The sequence below is a fragment of the Ursus maritimus genome, unplaced genomic scaffold (genome assembly GCF_017311325.1).
Source record: "Ursus maritimus isolate PB19 unplaced genomic scaffold, ASM1731132v1 scaffold_5, whole genome shotgun sequence".
In the NCBI taxonomy this organism is placed as follows: Eukaryota; Metazoa; Chordata; class Mammalia; order Carnivora; family Ursidae; genus Ursus; species Ursus maritimus.
In genome coordinates, this window is record NW_024426663.1 from 38,784,799 (window position 1) to 38,807,438 (window position 22,640).

The 22,640-nt window shown below is 37.6% G+C and overlaps 2 protein-coding genes across 2 annotated transcripts in view; one reads left to right on the plus strand and one right to left on the minus strand.

The window, feature by feature from the left end:
* The window catches only part of CWC27 (CWC27 spliceosome associated cyclophilin), a 180,347-nt gene extending 164,458 nt beyond the window's left edge, over positions 1–15,889 (minus strand). Inside the window, exons 1-3 of the mRNA XM_040622232.1 lie at positions 15,610–15,889; positions 8,380–8,476; positions 2,218–2,330 (exon numbers count right to left, since the gene is read on the minus strand). Coding sequence (XP_040478166.1) covers positions 2,218–2,330; positions 8,380–8,476; positions 15,610–15,651 — 252 coding nt within the window. The 5' untranslated portion in view covers positions 15,652–15,889. The remainder of the gene's footprint in view (positions 1–2,217; positions 2,331–8,379; positions 8,477–15,609) is intronic.
* Positions 15,842–22,640, plus strand: part of SREK1IP1 (SREK1 interacting protein 1) — a 40,162-nt gene continuing 33,363 nt past the window's right edge. The window contains exons 1-2 of the mRNA XM_008691671.2: positions 15,842–15,893; positions 15,997–16,278. Coding sequence (XP_008689893.1) covers positions 15,842–15,893; positions 15,997–16,278 — 334 coding nt within the window. The remainder of the gene's footprint in view (positions 15,894–15,996; positions 16,279–22,640) is intronic.

A 22,640-nucleotide genomic window follows, 5' to 3' on the forward strand; every position in this document is an offset into this window, starting at 1 on the left:
TAGCCTGTAAACATCTTATAAGTATTGTGACAAATTTATCCTATTTTATGGGAAAGCTGTCTATTTACGTGGAAGAAGGGCACTCAAAGGGGAAGAGATTTCTAAATCATTCCCCTATTCCCATCCCTCAAAGTTATCTAACTTTTTAGAACCTTCTATTTTTTTCTCTAAAAAAACTACCTTTGAATCATTGCACGGCCCTCAACTATTGCCCCTCCCCACTCCATTCTAAAGGTCATGAAAAATTTGCTTTCTTCTTGTTTTTTAATTCAAGGCATCTACTATAATTGTGTTATGTGCTTTACTCTGTTTTTTAAAGGTCTTTGTTGAATCTTTGCTGAACTGGCACTGGTCGCATTTGCCAGTTTTTCAAAGAACCAGAGCAAGCCTCTCTAGGTAGATTACTTGCTATAGTAGGGCTACATAACATACATTAGTCTCTCAGTTAACAGAATTTCTATCCAGACCTGATACTAGACTCATTTATATAACACCATATGATATAATCAATACTTTTCAGAAAGAAAGTTATTCTTCCTTAATAAATGTCCAAGATTTGAGCTCAAAGAGTCATAACTTGAGATGCCTGGATGGCTCAGTCGATTAAGCATCTGCCTTCAGCTCAGGTAATGATCCCAGGGTCCTGGGATCGAGTCCTGCACAGACCCCTTGCTCAGCGGGGAGCCTGATTCTCCCTCTACCTCTACCTGCCATTCCCCTGCTCCTGCTCTTTCTCTCCCTCTCTCTCTGTGACAAATAAATAAATAAAATCTTTAAAAAAACAAACAAAAAAACCCCAGAGTTGTAACTCTTTATACTGTATCAAAAATGGCCTAATTGAAAAATTTAACTAGATAACAATATTACATAATAAGCAAAAATCTCAATTTAGAAAGAAATTATGAGAAAGCACTATTCTGTTACACCAAGCAATAGAATAAAGGGATGCTTCCTACTAGATGGAAGCTCTAAAATCATGAGACATCTCAATATGGTAAAATACAAAATAGTTTTTTAGTGACATTTGAGACTTTTTTATTATAACTATTCCTCGTTTTCTAAGGCCATTATCATCTGGAAATTAAAGCAAACAGTTCAAGTATTTTTCTCAAGAATCACACAGTGACCCAATAAAAAATTAAAAGAAACTCCAGACCTTCTATCTCATTAGTATAAACATGTCTTCAAAATTCTCCTATTTTAAGAGCTATTTATGTTTACTCATTCAAAGAATGTGATATTGGTACCATCAGATTAATAAATAACCTAACTTGTAATTTTTATTTGAACTCACTGTTATTAACTATGATACTCGTTTTAGATCTGTGTTAGCAGTTAACAAATCACTGACCTATTCTTGATTAATACACTTTTTTCTAACATTTTTTATGTTAATTCCTTCTTCTGTCCCCTTGTGATTTCCTGTTATGGCATGCAGTTCAGGCTACAAAGGTCTGTTGTGCATAATTAAGAATGAGTTCTGCTTTGGACTGAATTGTGTCTCCCCAAAATTCATACAGTGACGCTCTAACCCCCAATGTGACTGTACTGGAGACAGGGCCTGTAAGGAGACAGTAAGAGTTAAAAGACGTCACAAGTGTGAAGCCCTAATCCAGGAGTGCTAGTGCCCTTACAAAAAGAGGAAGAGACACCAGAGTTCGCTCTCTCTACCATGTGAAGACACAGCAAAGAGGTGGCCATCTGCAAGCCAGGAAGAGACCCTTCACCAGAAACTGAATGCCAATACTGTACCTCTTAGCCTCCAGAACTGTGAGAAATAAATTGCTGTTGTTTAGGCCAACCCATCAGTGATATTTTATTATAACGGTCCAAGCAAATTAATATAGATTCCATATAGTGTTAAATGAAATGGCATATGAAATGTTGTAAAAATCTTTTACATTTACAGAGTTCCAGAGATCAGATATTGTCAGGTATCAAGAATTACGTTATATAGTTTTTTTTCTGACTCACATTTTTCTCATGACCACCTGCAGCTCCACCTGAATTCAATCTAGCATAAAAGTTAGCAATAAGACAACTTAGAATGCTTGATGGGGGAAGTGCTGCTCTTAACCTGTATAATCCTAAACATGTGATAGGTACCAGATTTTGTGCACTAATGTGAAATGCATTTTTTTCATGTGGGGCACAGTCATTTTTGATTAAGCAATCCAAACTGATCTGCAAATAAAAACAATAAAAATTTGGCTTCACCTTGAATGGGGCTCCATAGATAGACTCTCCACCAGTCCCTGTGCCAGTAGGATCTCCCCCTTGGACTATAAAACCAGGTACAACTCTATGAAAAATGGTGTTGTCATAATATGCTGAAAGAAATTTAAAATAATTTAGCAAAGTCTAAAACGAGTTAGAGTTAACAAGTTTAGAGTCACAAGATTTTTTTCTCCAACTATTAAAGAGGCTTGTAAATCAAACCCTTTCTTCCGCACTTACTATAAAATGTCTACTCAAAACAGCACAATTTCTACAAAAAGCACGGTGGTGGTTGTGTTGTAATTATTTCCAGGATTCTCTCCAACTCCAGATTAGAGTTTATGGATAAATATATTATTTGGAAGCTATAAATATACAAGAGGGATCATATATGATCTCCTAATAGTACTTACTATCTGGAACCTGAAATCATTAAGGAGACTTCACCAAGAAAAAGAAGTTGTATGTGGCAGAAGCATGGCATCTCAGTGAGGTAAATCCTGAGCCAAGAAGTTGGTGGGGGCAGAAGGGCAATATTTAGGGTTTGACAGAATCAGAGAGTTTATATTAAGAAAAAAATATATGTAGAACATATGTGTGGCCCTGAAGGAAGTACTGAATAAACAAAACCTATTATTATTGTTGTAAAACCAAACAAACAAAAAACAAGTAGCAGCAGAGTAGATGGGAGATGGCGTTGATTACTGAGTGTAGTCCTAGTTCAGTCACATGCTTAGGATTGTAAAGTAGAAAGATGGAGAAAAAGCTTAGTTACTATCCCTGGAAGCTTCACTGAGCTGCAGAACTGTCTGACACCAGATTTCTTGTCGTACAGGGTTACAGATGTCTTTATTATGTAAATAATATTGAGCTGAGTCTTCTCTTACTTGCACCTAAACACAACCTAACTCATTCAATGACAAATACAAATCAAGTGTCTACTTTATGAGTCAAAACAAGACTATGTTTGTCATAATTCATAAAGTACTATAATACAGTGGCTTGCAGGCACCCTCACAATTATTTACATTTGCAAGATCTATCTGGATGTAAAATCCATACTTTAAAGCTATATTGGCAAGAGATCCCCAGTGCGAAGAAATGTTCCTTGGTTCCAAACAGAAACTGTAAAAACTGAGTCTAAAAGTATCTCTCCTAAGGAAGGGAAGAAGGAAGGGGGGTAAACAGAAGTAAAATGAACCATTAGAGACTATGGACTCTGGGAAACAAACTGAGGGCTTCAGAGGGGATGGGGGTGGGGGATTGGGATAGGCCAGTACTGGGTGTTATACGCAAATAATGAATCATGGAACACTACATCAAAAACTAAGGATGTACTGTATGGTGACTAATATAACATAATAAAAAATTATTATAAAAAAAATAAGTAACCATTTACTCAGAGTAGCTTAAAACTTTATGCAGCAGTCAGGAGTTCTAAGTCTTGCATCTTGTTGGCTGGGTAGCCTTAAACATAATTTTCCCACCCTTTTTGAAAAATGGAGATATAGGGGTGCTGGGTGGCTCAGTCATTAGCATCTGCCTTTGGCTCAGGGCGTGATCCCAGGGTCCTGGGATCGAGCCCCGCATCGGGCTCCTCCGCTGGGAGCCTGCTTCTTCCTCTCCCACTCCCCCTGCTTGCGTTCCCTCTCTCGGGGGCTGTCTCTCTTACTGTCAAATAAATAAATAAAATCTTTTAAAAAAATAAAAAATAAAAAAAATAAAAATGGAGATGTAATTGACATTTAACATTACAGTGGTTTCAGGTGTACAACATAATGATTCAGTATCTGTATATATTCTGCAGTGTTCACCATAATAAGTCTAGTTAGTGAACATCCAGCACCTCACATAGTTACAAATTCCTTTTTCTTGTGATGAGAACTTTTAAGATCTACTTTCTTACCAACTTCCAAATATGCAATATAGTATTATTAACTATCATCCACTATGATGTACATATAATTTTCTCATTATAAAACTAATATTATAAATTAACTCATAGTGTTGTTCTGAAGATTAAATAAGATAATATCTTATCTATATAAGATAATATCTTATCTATATTTATAGAGGTATCTATAAATTTTCAAGTCCAACACAAATGTGAAGTGAAACTTTAATATTCTCACTTAAATTCTACAAATTTAAATATATAACACACCCTAGTCTATATCAGAAAGTGATAATAATCCGTTAGGTCCATAATACACAGTCAATCAACATTTTTGATCAGATATGCTTTTACAAAAGATCACTCAAACTCAGTATGGAGAATGGAATGGAAGCGACAAGGCTGGAGTGGGCAACTATTGTCCCAAGAGTAAAACCTGACTGTGACTTATACCGAGGTGCACATATTTAAGAATTCTCCAGGAAGCAGGATCTATCAGACTCAGTAATCTATTAGATGCGGGGGAAGGGGGACATGAATGATTTTTATTACTTGTGCTTTCAGATTTTAAAATTACACATCTTACTCCTTTTTCCTATTTCCTATTAAGCCCTTCAGTGATATTGGCTTTTTACTTTAACCTTTTCTTTTTTATTTTCCTAATTATACGCTTGTCGGATGAATGAAATGATTATACTATATATACTGAGTAGGAACTTTCTATAATTTCTCTACACTGTAATTTTGTATTCTACCACAGCTAAAATTTCAAATTTTCACAAAATTCCATATCCACTATTTCTATTTCCATGTAGCTTATTAATAATACTGCTGAACTGTGCATTTGTGGTTGTCCTTAGAGCTTACCATGTACTATAATAGATTTTATTGCATGCAGTGTTTGACTTCTTAAATGTTTAGGTACCATTCCCATAAGTATTTTGAAGAAAGAGGTTTTATAATTTCATTATGTGTGTTCACAACAGTCTCCTGAATTTTCTCCACTATTGAAGAAAGAAATTTTCATGTATCTTAAATATGAAATTTCCTATTTGGCTGCTGTGATTCTGGTATTTTCCATTATATTTGTATTTCTGGCTGTACAATGTATGGATAGCATAATATACTTTGCCTAATTGTATTTCTACCAAGTATAATATAGGAATTTACATCTGCATTTTTAAGTGATTTATGTGTATTTCTTCCAGAATCTGGCATTTAATTTTATAATTATTATAAGTAATAACTTTTTATTTAAAATTCATTTTGTTATCTGTCTGCCCTATTTATTTTAGCCTCTTTTTTTTTTAAACAAACATTTCTGCTTTCCACTTTGTTCTGCCAACCTAAAATTTTACTCCTTCCTCAAACTTAAGAGGAACCAAGAAAATTATCAAAGGCAACAAGCTTCCCTTTCCTTCTCTTTTTAAACCTTTTTTTAACTTAATTTTTTTAAAATTTTCACTCACTTTTAAATGTTCACCTATTCCCCAAAACCTGAAATCCAAGATTAAGTCTGTGTAACTATAGATCTTTCATTTCATAAAAACTAAAAACTTCCCCCAGACACAGAATGACAAATTCTGTATGATATCACTTGTATGTGGTATCTAAAAATGTCAGCTTATAGAACTGGAGAGTAAAATGGTAGTTGCAAGGTGCTGGTGGGTGGGAAAAATGGGGAGGTGTTGGTCAAAAGGTATAAATTTTTCTTTTTTTTAAATTTTTAAAAAGATTTTATTTATTTATTTGAGAGACAGAGAGAAAACGAGTGGGGGAGAGGCAGAAGGAGGAGGAGAAACTGACTGTGGAGTAGGGACCCCAACCCAACCCAGGGCTCCATCCCAGCACCCTGGGATGATGATGATCGTGACGTGAGCTGAAGGCAGACACTTAACCAACTGAGCCACTCAGCTACCCCATAAATTTTTAATTATAAAATGAATAACTTCTGGGGATCCAATGTATAGCATGGAAGTTATAGTTAATAGTACTGTGTTGTATACTTGAAATCTGCTAACAGAGTAGATCTCAAGTGTTCTCACCACACACACACTCACAAGGTAAACTGTGTGAGGTGACAGATATGTTACTTAACTTGATTGTGATAATCATTTCTCAATGTATACGTGTCTTAAATCATCACTTTGTACACTTTTAAAAAATCATGTTGTACATCCTAAATATATACAATTTTTATTTGTCTACAATACCTCTGTAAAGCTAAAAAAACCAACTAAAAACATCCCTTTAACTGCCATATCTATGTCATGTTCCACCTTCCTGGTTTTCACTCATTTCCTTTTTAATTCTGGAAATCATCCCTTTTTGAAGTAAATACTGATATGAATGTTATAAGATCTAGAAATATCATGACTTGTTTAAATCATAGAATTACTGAATTAAAATGGGGTTCTCTAAATTATATTTTTAAAACCTCGACTTTATTTAGGAGTACCTGCATTTAAATTAGTCTTCTCAGGTTTGTTGTTAGCCTTTTCAGTAATAATTCTATCTTTCACCTGTTCAATTTAAGAGAATTGCTCTAGTTATTTTTCTTATAATCTTCCTATTCTTTTTTCTTTCTCCTTGTATTCTTAAAAATAGGGGAATAATTTTTTGTTGTTCCAATTAAGTTCCATCATGACCTAACTTAAGAACTTTACTTCTTCTTCACTATCATATTATATCCAGATGTTTTCTGTTTCTTCCATTCACCTGGTCATGGATTATTAATTACCATTCATTCTTTCTAATGTTTTTGTACTTTCACTCTTCCCCTGTAAAATTTGAGCTTGAGTCTTCAAAACTTCTTTCCAGAAATGAGTCTGACTTCTCTGTGTCTACTGTGTTTCTTGGTTCTGTTGATAGTTATTTGAAGCTTCTCTGACTACCTGTCTGACTCAATTTCCTTCCTGCCTGCCATAGCAATTATTATTAATGGTCTTCGCAGATGTAAAGAAAAAGATGTTTTGTGGGGGTTTTTTGGCAGGTTTTTTGGGGGGGGTGTCTGTGTATTTTTATATCTTAAATCTTCCCCTGGTACTTATCTATTTGTGTAATTATTATCTACTTGGAGAGCTCTTGCTGTACCCTCCTACTGGTTATACTGGGTTCTCCTTCACACCTTGCTCTTGACTCAAAACGCTGTTTTCTGATACCTGATTAACCTTGTCTGTCTCTACAAATCAGATATAACTTAAAAAGACAATGATTTGCCACCACTGGAGATATTTGAAACCATATGCAATGTATTCTAAAAGCCAAGAAGTTACAAAAATGCTTAGAATGTTTAGTTCTGTAAGGGAATATTCTGAAGGAGAAAACACTCAAGTGGATGTATAATTCTGTAAAGTTTATTGAAAAAAAAATAGTCACTTTGTGACTCAGTCTAAAATCATACTGGAAACATAGATAATGACATCACTGAATGCTGGATGGAAGGCTTTGTGGAGAAGACGGAATTCTGGACAGAGATTAAAAAGTGGGTAGACTTAAACAGTAAAGAAGGAAAGAAAAAGTATTCTGAAAAGGAGGCTGAGGATATGAAGGAAGGTATGAGGATATGTGTAAAAGCGGAAATGGGAAGGAACTGCTCAGGAAATAAAAATAATAGTCAACGGAAACCATAGTTATTTAGTGCAATGAAAAACAAGGCCGGAAGGCTAGGAAGCCAAGCTGCCTGAGGATTCAGCTACCAGATGAATAAATAAGAGGGTAAACAGATTAAAGATGACAGAGAGAAAGACCAGGTAAAACGCAATCACAATCATGCAGGTCAAAGTCCAGGCAACCGGGTTAAGTTACAGCGAAGAGAAGAAGATGGGAGTAAAGTCCACTAAGCACTTTGATATGTAAATTAGAGTGAAGAAGAGAGGAAATGGCTGCAATTCTGAATTTGATAGTTATTTGAATAGAAGTAACGACTGAAGAGTAAAGACAATGAAGAACTCAGGGCAATCTTAGGGAGTACCTTTATTTAGAGGATGAAAGGAAGAAGTGGGGAATAGACAAAAAGATAAAAAAGATCCAAGCTTTATTGGTAAGATAAATTTCTCTGCTGAAGATACACAGATTTATTTGAAAGACAGTCTTTCTCTCCTCTATTTCCTGACACAGTAGCTCAACACCGTATCACTCATATCAACTCTTATCATTCATCACCACCATTTAACAGCAAGCTTCAATGTTGTGGAAAGATACACTTCAGTTTATTTTTAAATTAATAAAATTTCTCATACAGAATAAAACTCAAGAGTTATGATTACCTTCCAAACAAAGCTGAATGAAATTTCTGCAAGCTTTAGGAGCTTCTTTTGACCACAACTCTATGTCAATATCTCCAGCTGTAGTTTTCAATAAAACCTGTAGAAAGAATATAACATCATTATATTAAATTATCATTTTGTCTTGATAATTGGTTGAAAGGCTGCTCAGTTTGAAGCATTCATTAGTGAGTTTTCAATTTTAAGGTTAAAATTAAAAACTTCACTGGGCCTTCTCGGTATACTAAAAAAAAAATCTACACTCAAAAAGTACAACAGGAAAAAGACAGTCTCTTCAACAAATGGTATTGGAAAAACTGTACAGCTACATGCAAAAGAAGGAAACTGGGTCCCTTTTCTTATAGCACACATAAAAATAAACTCAAGATGGATTAAAAACTTAAACGTGAGACCTGAAGCCATAAAACTCCTAGAAGACAAGACAGATAGTAATTAGACACTGGCCTTAGCAACATTTTTGTAGATTATGTCTCTTTGGGCAAGAGCAACAAAAGCAAAAATAAACTATTGGGATTACACCAAAATAAAAAGCTGCACAGCACAGGTAACCATCAGCAAGACGAAAAGGCAACCTAATGAATGGGAGAAGATATTTGCAAATGATATGTCTGATAAGGAGTTAATAACCAAAATATATAAAGAACTTGTACAACCCAACACCAAAAAAACAAAACAAATAATCCAATTAAAAATGGGTAGAGGACCTAAATAGACATTGTTCCAAAGAAGACATACAGATGGCCAACAGACCTATGAAATGATGCTCAAATCAGCTGAGTAATGCAAATACTCAAGGAAATGCAAATATCTATCTATCTATCCACCTATATCTGGTAGTAGAATATTAGTCATAAAAAAGAATGAAATATTGCCACTTGCAGCAATATGGATGAAGACAGTATAATAATACTAAGTGAAATAAGTCCAACACAGTAAGACAGATACCATATGTTCTCACACATTTGTGGAATTTAAGAAACAAAACAAAGAAAAAAGACAAAAAAAAGCCTCAGACCCTTCAATACTGAGAACAAAATTGTGGTTGTCAGAGGGGAAGTGGGGGGTGGTAAAATAGATAAAGGAGATTAAAGAGTACATTTATTTTGATGAACAGTGAATATTGTATAGAATTGTTGAATCATTCTACCATTCACCTCAAACTAATATAACACTGTATGTTAATTATACTTTGATCAAAAAAATTCATTCAGTACAAGTCATTATACATTTATAGTCTTCAAATACCATTTTCAGAAATAATTTAGGACTTGAGGAAAAAATAGCATGTACCTATTTTAATCAGAAAAACTTACTCATTTAAAAATCAATCATTTAAACTTGCTTTAATTAAGAAAGTTTCTTGTAGCTTTTCTTCCAATAACACTGGCATAGCAAATTAAGAAATTAAAGAATGATGAACCTATGAAATTGTGCACCATAAGACAATTTTACAATTATCTTTTTACATACGAACACTCTACTTTCTCATTCAAAATCATGCCATTCTTGGAGCACCTGGAGGGCTCAGTCAGTTAAGCGTCTGACTCTTGATTTTGGCTCAGGTCATGATATCAGGGTTGTGAGATTGATCCCCATGCCCGGCTCTGTGCGCAGTGGGGAGTCTACTTGAGATTCTCTCTGTCTCCCTCTGACCCCCCCCCCACTCTCTAAAAAAAAAAAAAAAAAAAAAATCATGCCATTCCTAATTTACAATGAAACAATCTTAATCTAATTCTAGGCTGTATATTACTAAAATGGTATATCTCAAAATCACCATCTATAGTCAATGGAATCCTTTGAAAGCCTCTTTTCTACCAGCTCCTAAAGGTAAGGACCTCTAATTTGGCTTGGCATGAAACAATGCCCAAAAGAAATACTCTATCACGGGAGGCACCTGGGTGGCTCAGTAGGTTAGGTGTCTGCCTTCAGCTCAGGTCATGATCTTGGGGTTCTGGGATTGAGCCCTGTGTCAGGCTCCCTACTCAGCAGGGAGTCTATATCTTCTTCTCCCTCCCCCGGCTGGTGTGTGTGTGCATGCTCTCTCTCTCTCTCAAATAACTAAATAAAATATTTAAAAAAATAAAAAAAACTATATCACGACAAACCAACCCAACTGGATTCTCATTTTGTTGGGAAGTATATATTTGGGATGCAAACTGAGTAGCTGAGTAACTCCCTAGACTGTATCTAAAACACCAGGTAACACCTTCTGACTTTGCATGAAAACTGGTGTATATCCCAATCCTAAGTACAGTATATCTAAAAAGACAATGTCCCATCCTATTATCCCCTTGTATACTTGAAATATAACGTTACTGTTAAAGGAAACCTACACGTGTCTTCTCTCCCTTGCAACTCTAATACAATGATTCCAACTTTTTCAAAGTATGCATCCCTATTAGCAAAGAAGAAAAGGGAAGTGGGAAGGGAAGTAAGGAATTAGGCGCACAGAGTCCTCAAATATGTACATTCTTTTTACTCTAGTATCTTAAGGGTCACAGAAGATAACATTTCAAAAATGGTATTTTTAAATAATTCTTAATCTTCTTTACTAGTGGTATAATGAAACTTTTTTTTAAATAACAGCATTACTGAGATGTAACTCACATACTGAACTATTCACCCTTTTAGTTTTTAGTACCATGAGCACTATCTAATTACAGAACATTTCATTACCTCCAAAAGAAACCCTGTCCCCATTAGCAGTCACTCCCTATTTCCTCCTACTCCTATCCCTTGGCAACCACTCATCTACTTTCTGTATCTGTGGATTTGCCTATTGAACATTTAATATAACTAGATCATACAATATGTGGCTTTTTATATCTGGTTTCTTTCATTTAGTATAATGTTGCTTTCAAATTGTAGAGGTCCATCTGCCCATTCTATACACTTTTTAAAATGTCTTGAAAATCACAATGGCTTTATATTCTTACTTATAAATATATGTCAAGGCACAATACACATTTAAGACAAAGTTTGCCATTAACAATAAAAAATAGAAATCCATATTTCATTTTTTTTAAGATTTTTATTTATTTATTTGACAGAGACAGCCAGCGAGAGAGGGAACACAAGCAGGGGGAGTGGGAGAGGGAGAAGCAGGCTCCTAGCAGAGGAGCCTGACGTGGGGCTCGATCCCAGAACGCTGGGGTCACGCCCTGAGCCAAAGGCAGACGCTTAACTACTGCGCCACCCAAGCACCCCAGAAATCCATATTTCAAACAATTTTCATAATAATTTCTGATTTTTGACACACTTCCCATGCTGAGTCTTCAGCTCTAGCGTTTTCTTATGGTTTGCCTATGTTTACATTGTTAATATTATTTTTAATATGAAATTTATAAGGACTGGTTTAGTTAGTTGATCCAGATACCATGAAATGTAATCCATTTAGCAAGGCATTAGGAAAAATTATATCATGATATATAAAAATTGACTAAGTGAGTAACTGAATTTATATGTTCCTTTTTATATGTAAAATATTACATTTAAACAAGAAAGAAGAAAATAAATACAAACAGGAGAATAGATTTTTCTCCCCGCATCTCATGGATGGTTTTGCACAGCCCCTGAGGTGTACACTCACTGGTTTAGAAACCACTGCTCGAAAGAACAAGCTAATGTACATCATCCCTCCCTTCATAGGCTGTGGAATCAGGTTGCTCAAATGCCAAACTGACCCTTCCACTTATAAAGGGTAAGGTAGCTTTGTTATTTTGGACATGATAGCTAACATATCTGTGACTCACCTTCCTTACCTAAAAATAGGGACAATAATATTCTTATAGGTTTGTTGTGAGGACAAAATGATTTATTCTGCATAGACTGCTTTGAACAGTACCTGACAAATAGTAAATGCTCAAAAAATGGTAGCTATTGGGGCGCCTGGGTGGCACAGCGGTTAAGCGCCTGCCTTCAGCTCAGGGCGTGATCCCGGCGTTATGGGATCGAGCCCCATATCAGGCTCTTCCGCTATGAGCCTGCTTCTTCCTCTCCCACTCCCCCTGCTTGTGTTCCCTCTCTCGCTGGCTGTCTCTCTCTCTGTCAAATAAATAAATAAAATCTTTAAAAAAAAAATGGTAGCTATTACTGTTGTAATTATTATTCTTATATAATTTTTTTGGCCACAGTCAACTTATACCTAGTAAAAAGAATGCATACATGGGGGCACCTGGGTGGCTCGGTAGGTTAAGCGTCTATCTTCAGTTCGGGTCACGATCTCAGGGTCCTGGGATCGAGCCCCACACCGGGCTCCCTGTTCAAGAGGGAGTCTGCTTCTCCCTCTCCCCCCTGCTCCTGCTCCCTCTCTCTCAAAAAAAAAAAAAAAAAAAAAAAAGGTTGGCCCACCTTCCCTACCAGAGTTTCTTAATCTTTCCACTGATAAAATACTGAATTAAAAAAGAAGGCACATGTGGTCAATTAATCTTCGACAAAGCAGGAAAGAATATCCAACGCAATAAAGACAGTCTCTTTAACAAACGGTGTTGGGAAAATGGGACAGCAACATGCAGAAGAATGAAACTGGACTACTTATACCACACACACAAATAAACTCAAAATGGATGAAAGACCTAAATGCAAGACAGGAATCCATCAAAATCCTGGAGGAGAACACAGGCAGCAACCTCTTCGACCTCGGCCACAGCAACTTTTTGCTAGACACGTCTCCAAAGGCAAAGGAAACAAAGGCAAAAATGAACCTATTGGGACTTCATCAAGATAAAAAGCTTTCACACAGCAAAAGAAACAGTCAACAAAACTAAAAGACAACCTATGGAATGGGGGAAGATATTTGCAAATGTCTTATCAGAAAAAGGGCTAGTATCCAAAATCTATAAATAATTTATCAAACTAAATACCCAAAAAACAAAAAATCCAGTCATGAAATGGGCAGAAGATACAAACAGACACTTCTCCAAAGAAGACATACAAATGGCCAACACAGGAAAAAAGGTTCAACATCACTTGGCATCAGGGAAATACAGATCAAAACCACAATGAGATACTACCTCACACTGGTCAGAATGGCTAAAATTAATAAGTCAGGAAACAACAGACGTTGGCAGCGATGTAGAGAAAGGGGAGCACTCTTACACTTTTGGTGGGAATACAAACTGATACAGCTACTTTGGAAAACAGTATGGAGGTTCCTCCAAAGTTAAAAACTGACCTATCCTAGGACCCAGCAATTGCACTACTAGGTATTTATCCAAAGGATACACACATAGTGATTCAAAGGGGCACATGCACCCCAATGTTTAGAAGCAATGTCCAAAATAGCCAAAAGATGGAAAGAGCCCAGATGTCCACTGACAGATGAACAGATAAAAAAGATGTGGCATATCTGTACAATGGAATATTACTCAGCCATCAAAAAGAATGAATCTTGCCATTTGCAATGATGTGGATGAAACTAGAGGGTATTATGCTAAGCAAAATAAGTCAGTCCAAGAAAGACAAACACCATTTGATTTCACTCATATGTGGAATTTAAGAAACAAAACAAATGAACATAAGCAAAGTGAAGGAAAAATAAAATAAGATGAAAACAGGGAGGCAAACCATAAGAGACACTGACCTCTAGGAAACAAACTGAAGGTTGCTGGAGGGGAAGTGGGTGGGAGGAAAGGATAATTGGGTGATGGGTACTAAGGAGGACATTTGCTTAATGAGCACTGAGTGTTATATGCAATTGATGAATCACTAAATTCTATCCCTGAAACTAATAATAAAGTATATGTTAACTAAATTTCATTTAAATAATTAACAACAACAAAAAAAGGCACATGACTCCTTCCTCCATACATTTCTTTTGGCCAACTCTACTTTGCGAGGTTTCAGTGGCTCCTTTTCCTAAGGCTCCTAAATAAGACAATACTTTGATAATAAAATGCTTCTTAAGAATAAATATATATTAATATGTGATTTAAATTAAATGATCATAATATGTGGAAATTTCACCTTGAGTGAATAAGGACATTTCTATCAATGGTACTTTATGTGCCTCATCTTCAGAGGCCAGAGTAACAGCAAAACACATGTATGGGCAATTGCCAGGGGTCTACCACTGATAAAACGTGTCGATTACTTCTCAGTTGATACTATGCTTTTTGAAGGGAGGAACTTTCTCCCATTTATTCTGAATATCTATCCTTTTAGTATCTAATGTATCATTAGACAGCATAGGCACTAAACATCCACGGAGCAAACTTATTATATCTCTTTAAATTCTTTCCATGCCAAAATTCTTTCCATGCCAAAATTCTTGCCACGTGCTCTCTATGGTACAGAACTTTGAAGCTTCGATGTCTTCAACTGGCCTTATGCTGGAAAAAAATCCCCAGTTGTTTCTGAAGTAAAACTTTGGCTATGCCTAATATTCTCTGTAAACCCAATTCTCTTTCATAAGGACAGTGTTTATCACAGCTAGCTTGTACTTATTTGCATGACTATCTGGTGAATGTATATTTCACTCCACTGACTCCATGATAATAGGGCCAATGCTGGTTTTTCTTTCCCTTGTATCCCTAAAACCTAGCATAGAGGTTGGCATGTGCTAGTTGCTCAATAAACATTTGTTGAATAAAAGATCTCCTGTTCAGGCATGTGTATCCGTTAAAGCTTTTCCTCTTTATGACCAAGTCAAATCTTACTCCAGAGTAAAGCAACTAAATCTTCCCTTGACCCGAAGCAGTATAACCTCAAACTCACTGATGCTTCACAAGGTTTTTCTTTACCTGCCTGCCTCCCAAACAAAATCATACGCTCTTCCAGGGCAATAACTAGACCTTATCCATCCATGTTTGTGGCCCCAGCACCTAGAACAGTGCCCGGTGCCAGCAGGCGCTCGATAAATGATTGTAGAACAAATGGGGAAAGAGTAATTTCCAAGTTAAGCAAAAAGAAAAAAAAAGTCGAAATTTAAAATGTACTAAGGTTTCTACCTAAGACCCTAGAAAACTCCTGCATGAGTTAGGCTGAAGCAAGAATAGGAGCAGAAGGCTGGTAGATGGAGGAATCTAAATTTGAGGACTTTTTCAAGTATTTGATGAGAAGTGTCAATAGATGGTTTTCGATGCAATCCTGTTCAGAGGCAGGAGTAAGGGACATAACTTCTTGTGATCTTTTCCAACCCTAAGACCCCCAGAACTCCCTTATTCAGTGAGGTATCACTTCGAGGAGCCCAGGTACCCTAGATGAGGCTCTCACCTTCCCGTTCGTGGGAGGCTCCTGGATGTAGATGTTGCTCATGCTGGTCAGCGCTCAGGACTCTGCTTCTAATTGGGAATGAGAACGGAGGGCAGGTCACTAAAGCTGTCCACCTATCAGTGCACGGTTCCTTCAATCGGGTGGTCGCGGAAAGCTCCAGTTTGTCAATGTCGCCAAGACAGCGACACCAAGCACTATCTTTACCCCAAACTAGTTCCTCACGGACGCCGCCATGTCGCTCCTGGACCAGAGCACCGCTAATCCTGAGAAGGGGGATTCCAATGGTCTCCAGGGAAGGAGAAAAGATTATTAAGAACCCACAGATTAATTTAATTTGTATTACAATTTTTAAATGCAATCTGTAAATCTTGGTGTTGTTTACTTCAGTACACGTATGTGCAGGTCTCACTCACCGCCCCCCCCCAAGCTGGCAGCAATGGTTCGGACCGTGTGTGCTCTGTAATATAACTCCCCTGGAAACTGAATCAGCGCGACTTGGTTCCGCTATCGCCAGCGACCTTCCCGGACTGTCACCGAGGTCCCGCGGCGCAGGTGGGAGGAAGAGGCCGCCCTCGCCGTTTGTTGTCCTCGCTGCAGGCAAGAGGCGGGCGTCCTCTCGAAAGCCTACGGCTCCTGCGACCCCTCTCACCAGCGCCATGGCAGTCCCAGGTGAAGACCGACGCCAGGGCCCATAGGTCTAGGCGAGGAAGGGAGCGGGTAGGGTAGGTTGGGGTGCGCTGGGCTGGGGAGTTGCGCCCATGGGGATTGAGGCGGAGGCGTTAAAAAACAGGTTCGTTTGGTCTACAGGAAAAAGTTTACACTCCAAAAATAATCTCTGAAGGAAAGAAGGAACGACAGAAACTATCTCCCCCACCCCAATCAAGCTCCCGCGGCGCTGGGTGGATTCCTGGGAAGTGTCGTGGGGGAGGAGGGCCGGGAACTGTAGGCCTAGGGGGCGAGGAGCCGAGAAAAACGGACTTAACTTCGCTGTGGCTTGAAAATAAAATTCAAGTGGCAACACTTGACGGACCCAAGTAGCCAGAGGCATTGTTTGTCGTGGAAGTCGCAGGGACGAAATTGAAGTCTGGGCTTCTACTCTTCCGATTGTACGGAGTTCCTGTGCGGCAGTGGACCGGTCACTTCCCCCTCTGGGCCTCTTTTTGTGCATCTGTAAAGGAAGATTCGCTCCTTTATGTCTGTGGTTTCTTCCAGCTCTCAGGTTCTGTGTCCAGCGGGTACCGACCTAAAAACAGTGAATCCTACGAAATAAGTGCTTCATAGATTTCCGGTCCACAACTACCAGCTTACTTGGAAGTCTAGTCGGGGAGGGCGTCTGCCTGAACCGGGTTTGCTGCGACGTCTTCTGAAGAACCCTGGTTGCAGGAGTTACTTTGAGAATTAGATCCCTACCTCCCCTCCTCCCCCCGCCAAACACACAGCTTGGAGATTCATAATGCTCTTTAGTATATGAAAAACTCAGAAATGCCATGGTTCAGAAGCCCTAACTTTGTTTTAACCTTTACCTTTACCAGTATTATTTAACCATGTTTGTACCGTGGCAGCCTTTCCTGAATTGTATTTTACAGATCATTGTTCTGGAATATTGCACTTTTCTACCCACTGCAGATTTGGGAGGAGGGGGATTTTGAGAGAGGAAAGATCCACTCATTCATACACAGAACAGTATTTAAAGTGCCTACCACCTGGTAGGCAGTGGGGGAAATACACTGGTGAACAAGACAGTTGCTCTTCACACAGAGCTTAGAATTTACCAATGGAAAGGAAAGACCAGAAAGTCAGACATTTGTATGGCAGGGAGAATTTGAAGCCTTCAGGAGCACATAGTAAGGGCACCTCACAGAAGACTGGTGGGGCTAGGAAGATGGACATAAAAAGGAAATAAAAGAAGTAAAAGATACTCCCTATAAATAGAACTCAGAATACAAGTGGGAGAGAAGTGAGAAATTAACTAGAGAGTTCATAACAGTAACTAATATTTACTAATGTATCAGATGTATAAGCGTATACTATGTATCAGATGTGTCACACAGTGTGTCAAGCACTGAATCTCATTTAATGTCCACATTGTAAGATAAGTATTAATACTTCGATTTTATATGAGTATACTGAGGGATAAACAAATCAAGTCTCTTGCTAATTAAAGGATAGCTGGTAAATGATAGGTCAGTGGGGCTCTTCTAGTCCCGTGCACTTATTCATCTTGCCATGTTATGGTATAATTAACAAGGTAGTTTCCACCTCTTAAAGGACCTTCTAAGCCACAACAGATAATTTGGATATTTTCCCAAGGACTATAAGAAGCTATTTAAGAGTTTTAAGAGGTTCATATTTTAGAAAGATCATTCTGGCTGTACAATAGATTGGAAGGGAGCTAGTTTGGAGACAAGGTCATCAATTAGGAGTAATTTCTGGTTAAGTTATGATGATGCTTCAGGTATGGTATCAGGAGAGGAGAGAAGCACATGGATTGGAGATCATTTTTGATAATACACTCACTAGGAATCAGTGATCGATTCAGTGTAGGTGGGTAAGACAAGAAGTAGGGTATACTTGGGTTTCACTGTTATGCGGTTGGGTGGGGCCATTTACTAATATAGGCTGTATGTGAGAAGGAGCAGGTTTTAGGGGGATGATGAGAATTTCAGTTTGGGGCTTGTGTATAATCAGACATATGAATGGAAATATCTAATAGGCAGTGAGAGATAAAATTTGTAGCTTAGGAAAGAAGCCAGAATCAAAGACCACAATTAGAGTCATCCACAGATGTAATAGGAGTTAAGATCATTGTAGTGGCTGCCTGTGCTCAGGTGAAGTGTGTAGAGTGTGAAGGAAGGGGTCTGTGGCTGCACCTGGAGCTTATCAACATGTAAGGAGCCAGCAGAGGAAGACCGGTCCGCACAGTGGATTGCCTGGGCATGCTGAGCCTTCACATCAGCCCTGGTGATCCTCGTATTGCACCGCTACATCTACAGTTGAGTTGCTGTCGCTGTTGGTTTGATTACTTTAACAAGCGTTTTGAGCTCTATACATGGTATAGACACTCTAGGGGACACGATATCAGAGCTGGTGTGCTCATGAAACTTTAATAATGAAAATGGGGTGCTTAAGAAAGAAGAAAAAAAGTTATTTTTTTTAAAAGTCCTTATTGGAATTGCCTTAAACTTAGACCAGTGTTATAGATATGTTAACCTTCTTCCAACTGAAAATAATGCTGCAAAGTGTAATAATCTTAAATTGTGCCATTAAGCTAGATGGCAAGACATGGATAGACTGTTTAAACCCAGCAAAAATTGAGATCATAGACGACAGCACTGTGAGAGTACAATGCAAGTACCATTAGGAAATAGAGATACCGAAAATGTTGAGATAATTTCTTGCGTGATCGATCCAGATAGTGTATTAAAGAAAAATAGGGCTCCATCAGAAACCTTTTGAGGTAATTATTGAGAAGGCCAAGTATTGTGTTATGCTCTCTTATTTTTAGGTATAATGCTCATATGGATTCAGCATAGCATTTCTCGGGTGGTCTTGCTAATGATTATTATGAGGTAAGACTATAAAGTGATGAGGATGCTTTCCACAAGTGAAAATCAGCCTGTTCTGTTTTATGGTCACCTACTTCAGCTGTTTTTCCACAGCATTATGTGTAAGCATACAGCATTACGTAGGCCACACAATGAAATGTTTACTTTCTTAGGGAAATCGTAGACTCTTCGTTGTTACTTTAAAAATGACATTTAAGGGGCACCTTCGTGGCTCAGTCGGTTAAGCATCCACCTCCAGTGTAGGTCATGATCCCAGAGTCCTGGGATTGAGTCCCACGTGGGTTCCCTGCTCAGCGGGGAGCCTGCTTCTCCCTCTGCCCCTACGCCCTGTTCCCTGTTCCCCTGTTCGTGCTCGCTCTCTCCCTCTCTCTCTCTCTCTCTCTCAAAATAAATAAATAAAATCTTTAAAAAATAAAAACGAGATTTAAATACAGGTTTCAGTGAAGTTGACTTTCTTTTAGAAACTATTTTGCCCATTCACAGTTGTTGAAATTAGTTCTGACATTCATGTTAATGATTCACCGTTCCTCATGAGGAGTCGACCTGACGCCAGTGGCAGTGCATGTTACTGATGTGCTTGGCACAAAAGCTCTTTTTCTCTCATTCAGTAAATTCTATATCACCAAGATAGGGAATTTTCTGTAGCCAAAATAACATTAATCTGGCATATGAAAGTGAGTCAAATTTTTAAAACACATTACTATAACATCTTAGTAATAGAAGAATTCTAAATTACAATGCATCCAATTGTTTTTCAGCCCTAAACTGTACATTTCTTTTCTCTCTAGTCTATGCTGCACATTGCTGCTGAAATAATTTTCCTTAACTATATATATATATATATATCTGATCCCAGCCTTTCCGGGGGGCGGGGTGGTAAAAAGTTAGTTCTTGGCCCCTATCTGTGAATTTCATATTTCTCTATCACCCAGATCAAGATTTTAAATATTTCCATCACCATTGGAAGGTCCTTTATGCCTTTGTCATTTTTCCTTTCTCTTGCCTAAGTAGCCATTATTTTTATTTCATTTGTCTTTTTTTTTCAATTGTCCTTCTTTTGTAACTGTTAATTCCAGTGTCTGTCATTCTTCATAGGGGCCAGTGACATTGCAGACACTAGTTTCATAGCCAGCAACTGGGAGCTGCATAAGTTACTGATTCCCAAGTGGTGAAGTATTTTCTTAAGTTTCTAACCTCAAAGCAACAAGCATTTGTTGAGGACATCTAGCAAGCCTACACCATGCTAAGCAGTAAGTTGTATACAGAATTGAATGGCATGTTCTGGAAGCTGGAGAAACTAGCTTTTTCTACTCGTTTAAGTTCCTGGGAGGTAAAAGGCAGCCTTTTACCTGAGCCCTTCCCTGCCACTCAAGTTGTTGAACAGAGTGCCCTTGCTAATATTTAACAAATAAAGAGATAAAGACCTCTGCAATGTATTCCTAAAACCATCAGTTAATAAAATTGTATTATAAATCTGTAATGTAGCTTCTTTGAAGAATTTACAAGTGCAGTTACTGCCTTTGTTACCTCTTCTTTGTGTTGGGTTGTTTGAGGGAGGTTTTTAGTTTGGTTTTTGAGAAGGTATTTCATCCACATGCTTCAGGTTTTAAAGGTACCAAAAGGTGTGTAGTGACATATTTCTCACCCTTTCTACCCCCGGAGGCACTTCTTCTTTCAGGTAATGAATTTATATTCTTAGAGATCTTTTTTATATTTCTTCATCTAAATATAAATAAAATCTATGTATAATCTGTGTTTTCTCTATATTTAATCTTCTTTCCTACAAAATGACAACATACCATAAGCACTGTTCTGTACCTTGCTTTTTTTCTTTATATCTTAGAGATCATCAGATATCATTAAGTAAAGACTAACCATAATTTATTTATGTCTAAATTATTTCTACTCTTTTAACAATTACAAATGATGCTGTAGTGCATAACTTTGTATATAAGTCAATATTAGTCAGTATGCATTTGTGCAAGTAAATTGAGAAGATTAATTCCCAAATGGGGAAGTGCTAGGTCAAAGTAGTATGTACATTTATAGTTCTGATAGATTTTGTCACCTTGCTTTCCATGGGGGTGGTATCGATCTTCACTAATACTCAGCACTGTATGGGAGTATGTCTGCGCCATAATCTCTTCAACCCTTTCTTTGCTATTCTCATAAGTGCAAAGAGAATCTCAATATAGATTTTAATGTACATTTCACTTATTATGAGTAAGGATGAGCATCTCTGTGTTTGAAACTTTTTTCTGTTTCTGTGAGCTTTCTGTTTAGCTCTTTTGCTGAATTTTTTTTCCTGTTGGTTGGTTTTTTTCATGATTTTCTGGGTTTTATATGGTAGGCATAATTGCCCTTAATTGGTGCTATGAGTTGAAAATATTTGTTCCTACATTCTCATGTGTCTTTTGAGTTTGTTTTAGGTGGTCTTTGCCTTTTTTTTTTATGTAGGCTATTTTACAAGTTTGTATTCAGTGGTTTTAGGATCGTAGGTCATGATTACAAAAGAACATTTCGAGGGAAGACAGGCTCCATTACTCTCAACTGCGTTAGCAAACTTTAAAGAGGAATGGAACAAAGAACAGCATGAGAACCTCAGATGGGGAAATGGGTAACTTCTAATTGAGCTAATAAGGGCCTCCCAATATGGCCTTGCTATTCAGTTTGGCATGGATCTTGAGTACCATTGTATCAGCAGAGTTCTTGTTCCAGACAACAGAAACTGACTAGTTAATTGAAGAAGAAAATGAAAGATCTCAGGGAGCTCACAGAATGTAAGCAAAGGCTGTATAACAAGACTTAGGAAAACAGATAAGAGCAAGGACACCCATAGCCAAGGTGCTGCACAGCCCCAGACCTGGTTAGGAGGGCTGCTCTTTGTGGCATCACTGCCACTAGAAACTGCATCTTGACAGGAGAATAAATGAAATGTCCCCACTTCACAGTGTCACTTGTCTCAAATTTATTGTATCAGAGGCATCAGATTCAATGTCCCAGGTAGAAGTATTCATTTGGCCTAGCAGTCATGAAAATTAGGACAAACGAAGCTTGAAATTTTAACTTAACCAAAAATTGGTGAGGACATAGTTGATATGGAGTTATTTATTTAGAGTTCTTGTATTGCCCTTTCATGTAAAAGTTACAGTTACGTTAAAGAAGATGACCTACTCTGAAAAAGTTTGATATTTCGTTCATTCTAAAAATAGGAGATCGAGTTCATCATGAGTAAGTTAATTTCTCGTAAGTGCTGAGGTGAGATCATTTAGATCTGTCCATTACAACATTTTTAGTTTATTGTAGGAATGGTAATGGTGCATTTAGAACAGTTTTGTTCCGTCTCATTCAGCATCTGTGGTTTCTATGGAAACAGACTTAACATTGACCTGGATTCTCTGAGCTTTTTTTCCAACAGGCAATTATTTCATAATGAAAGAGCCTCAGATTTTATTATTAATCCGG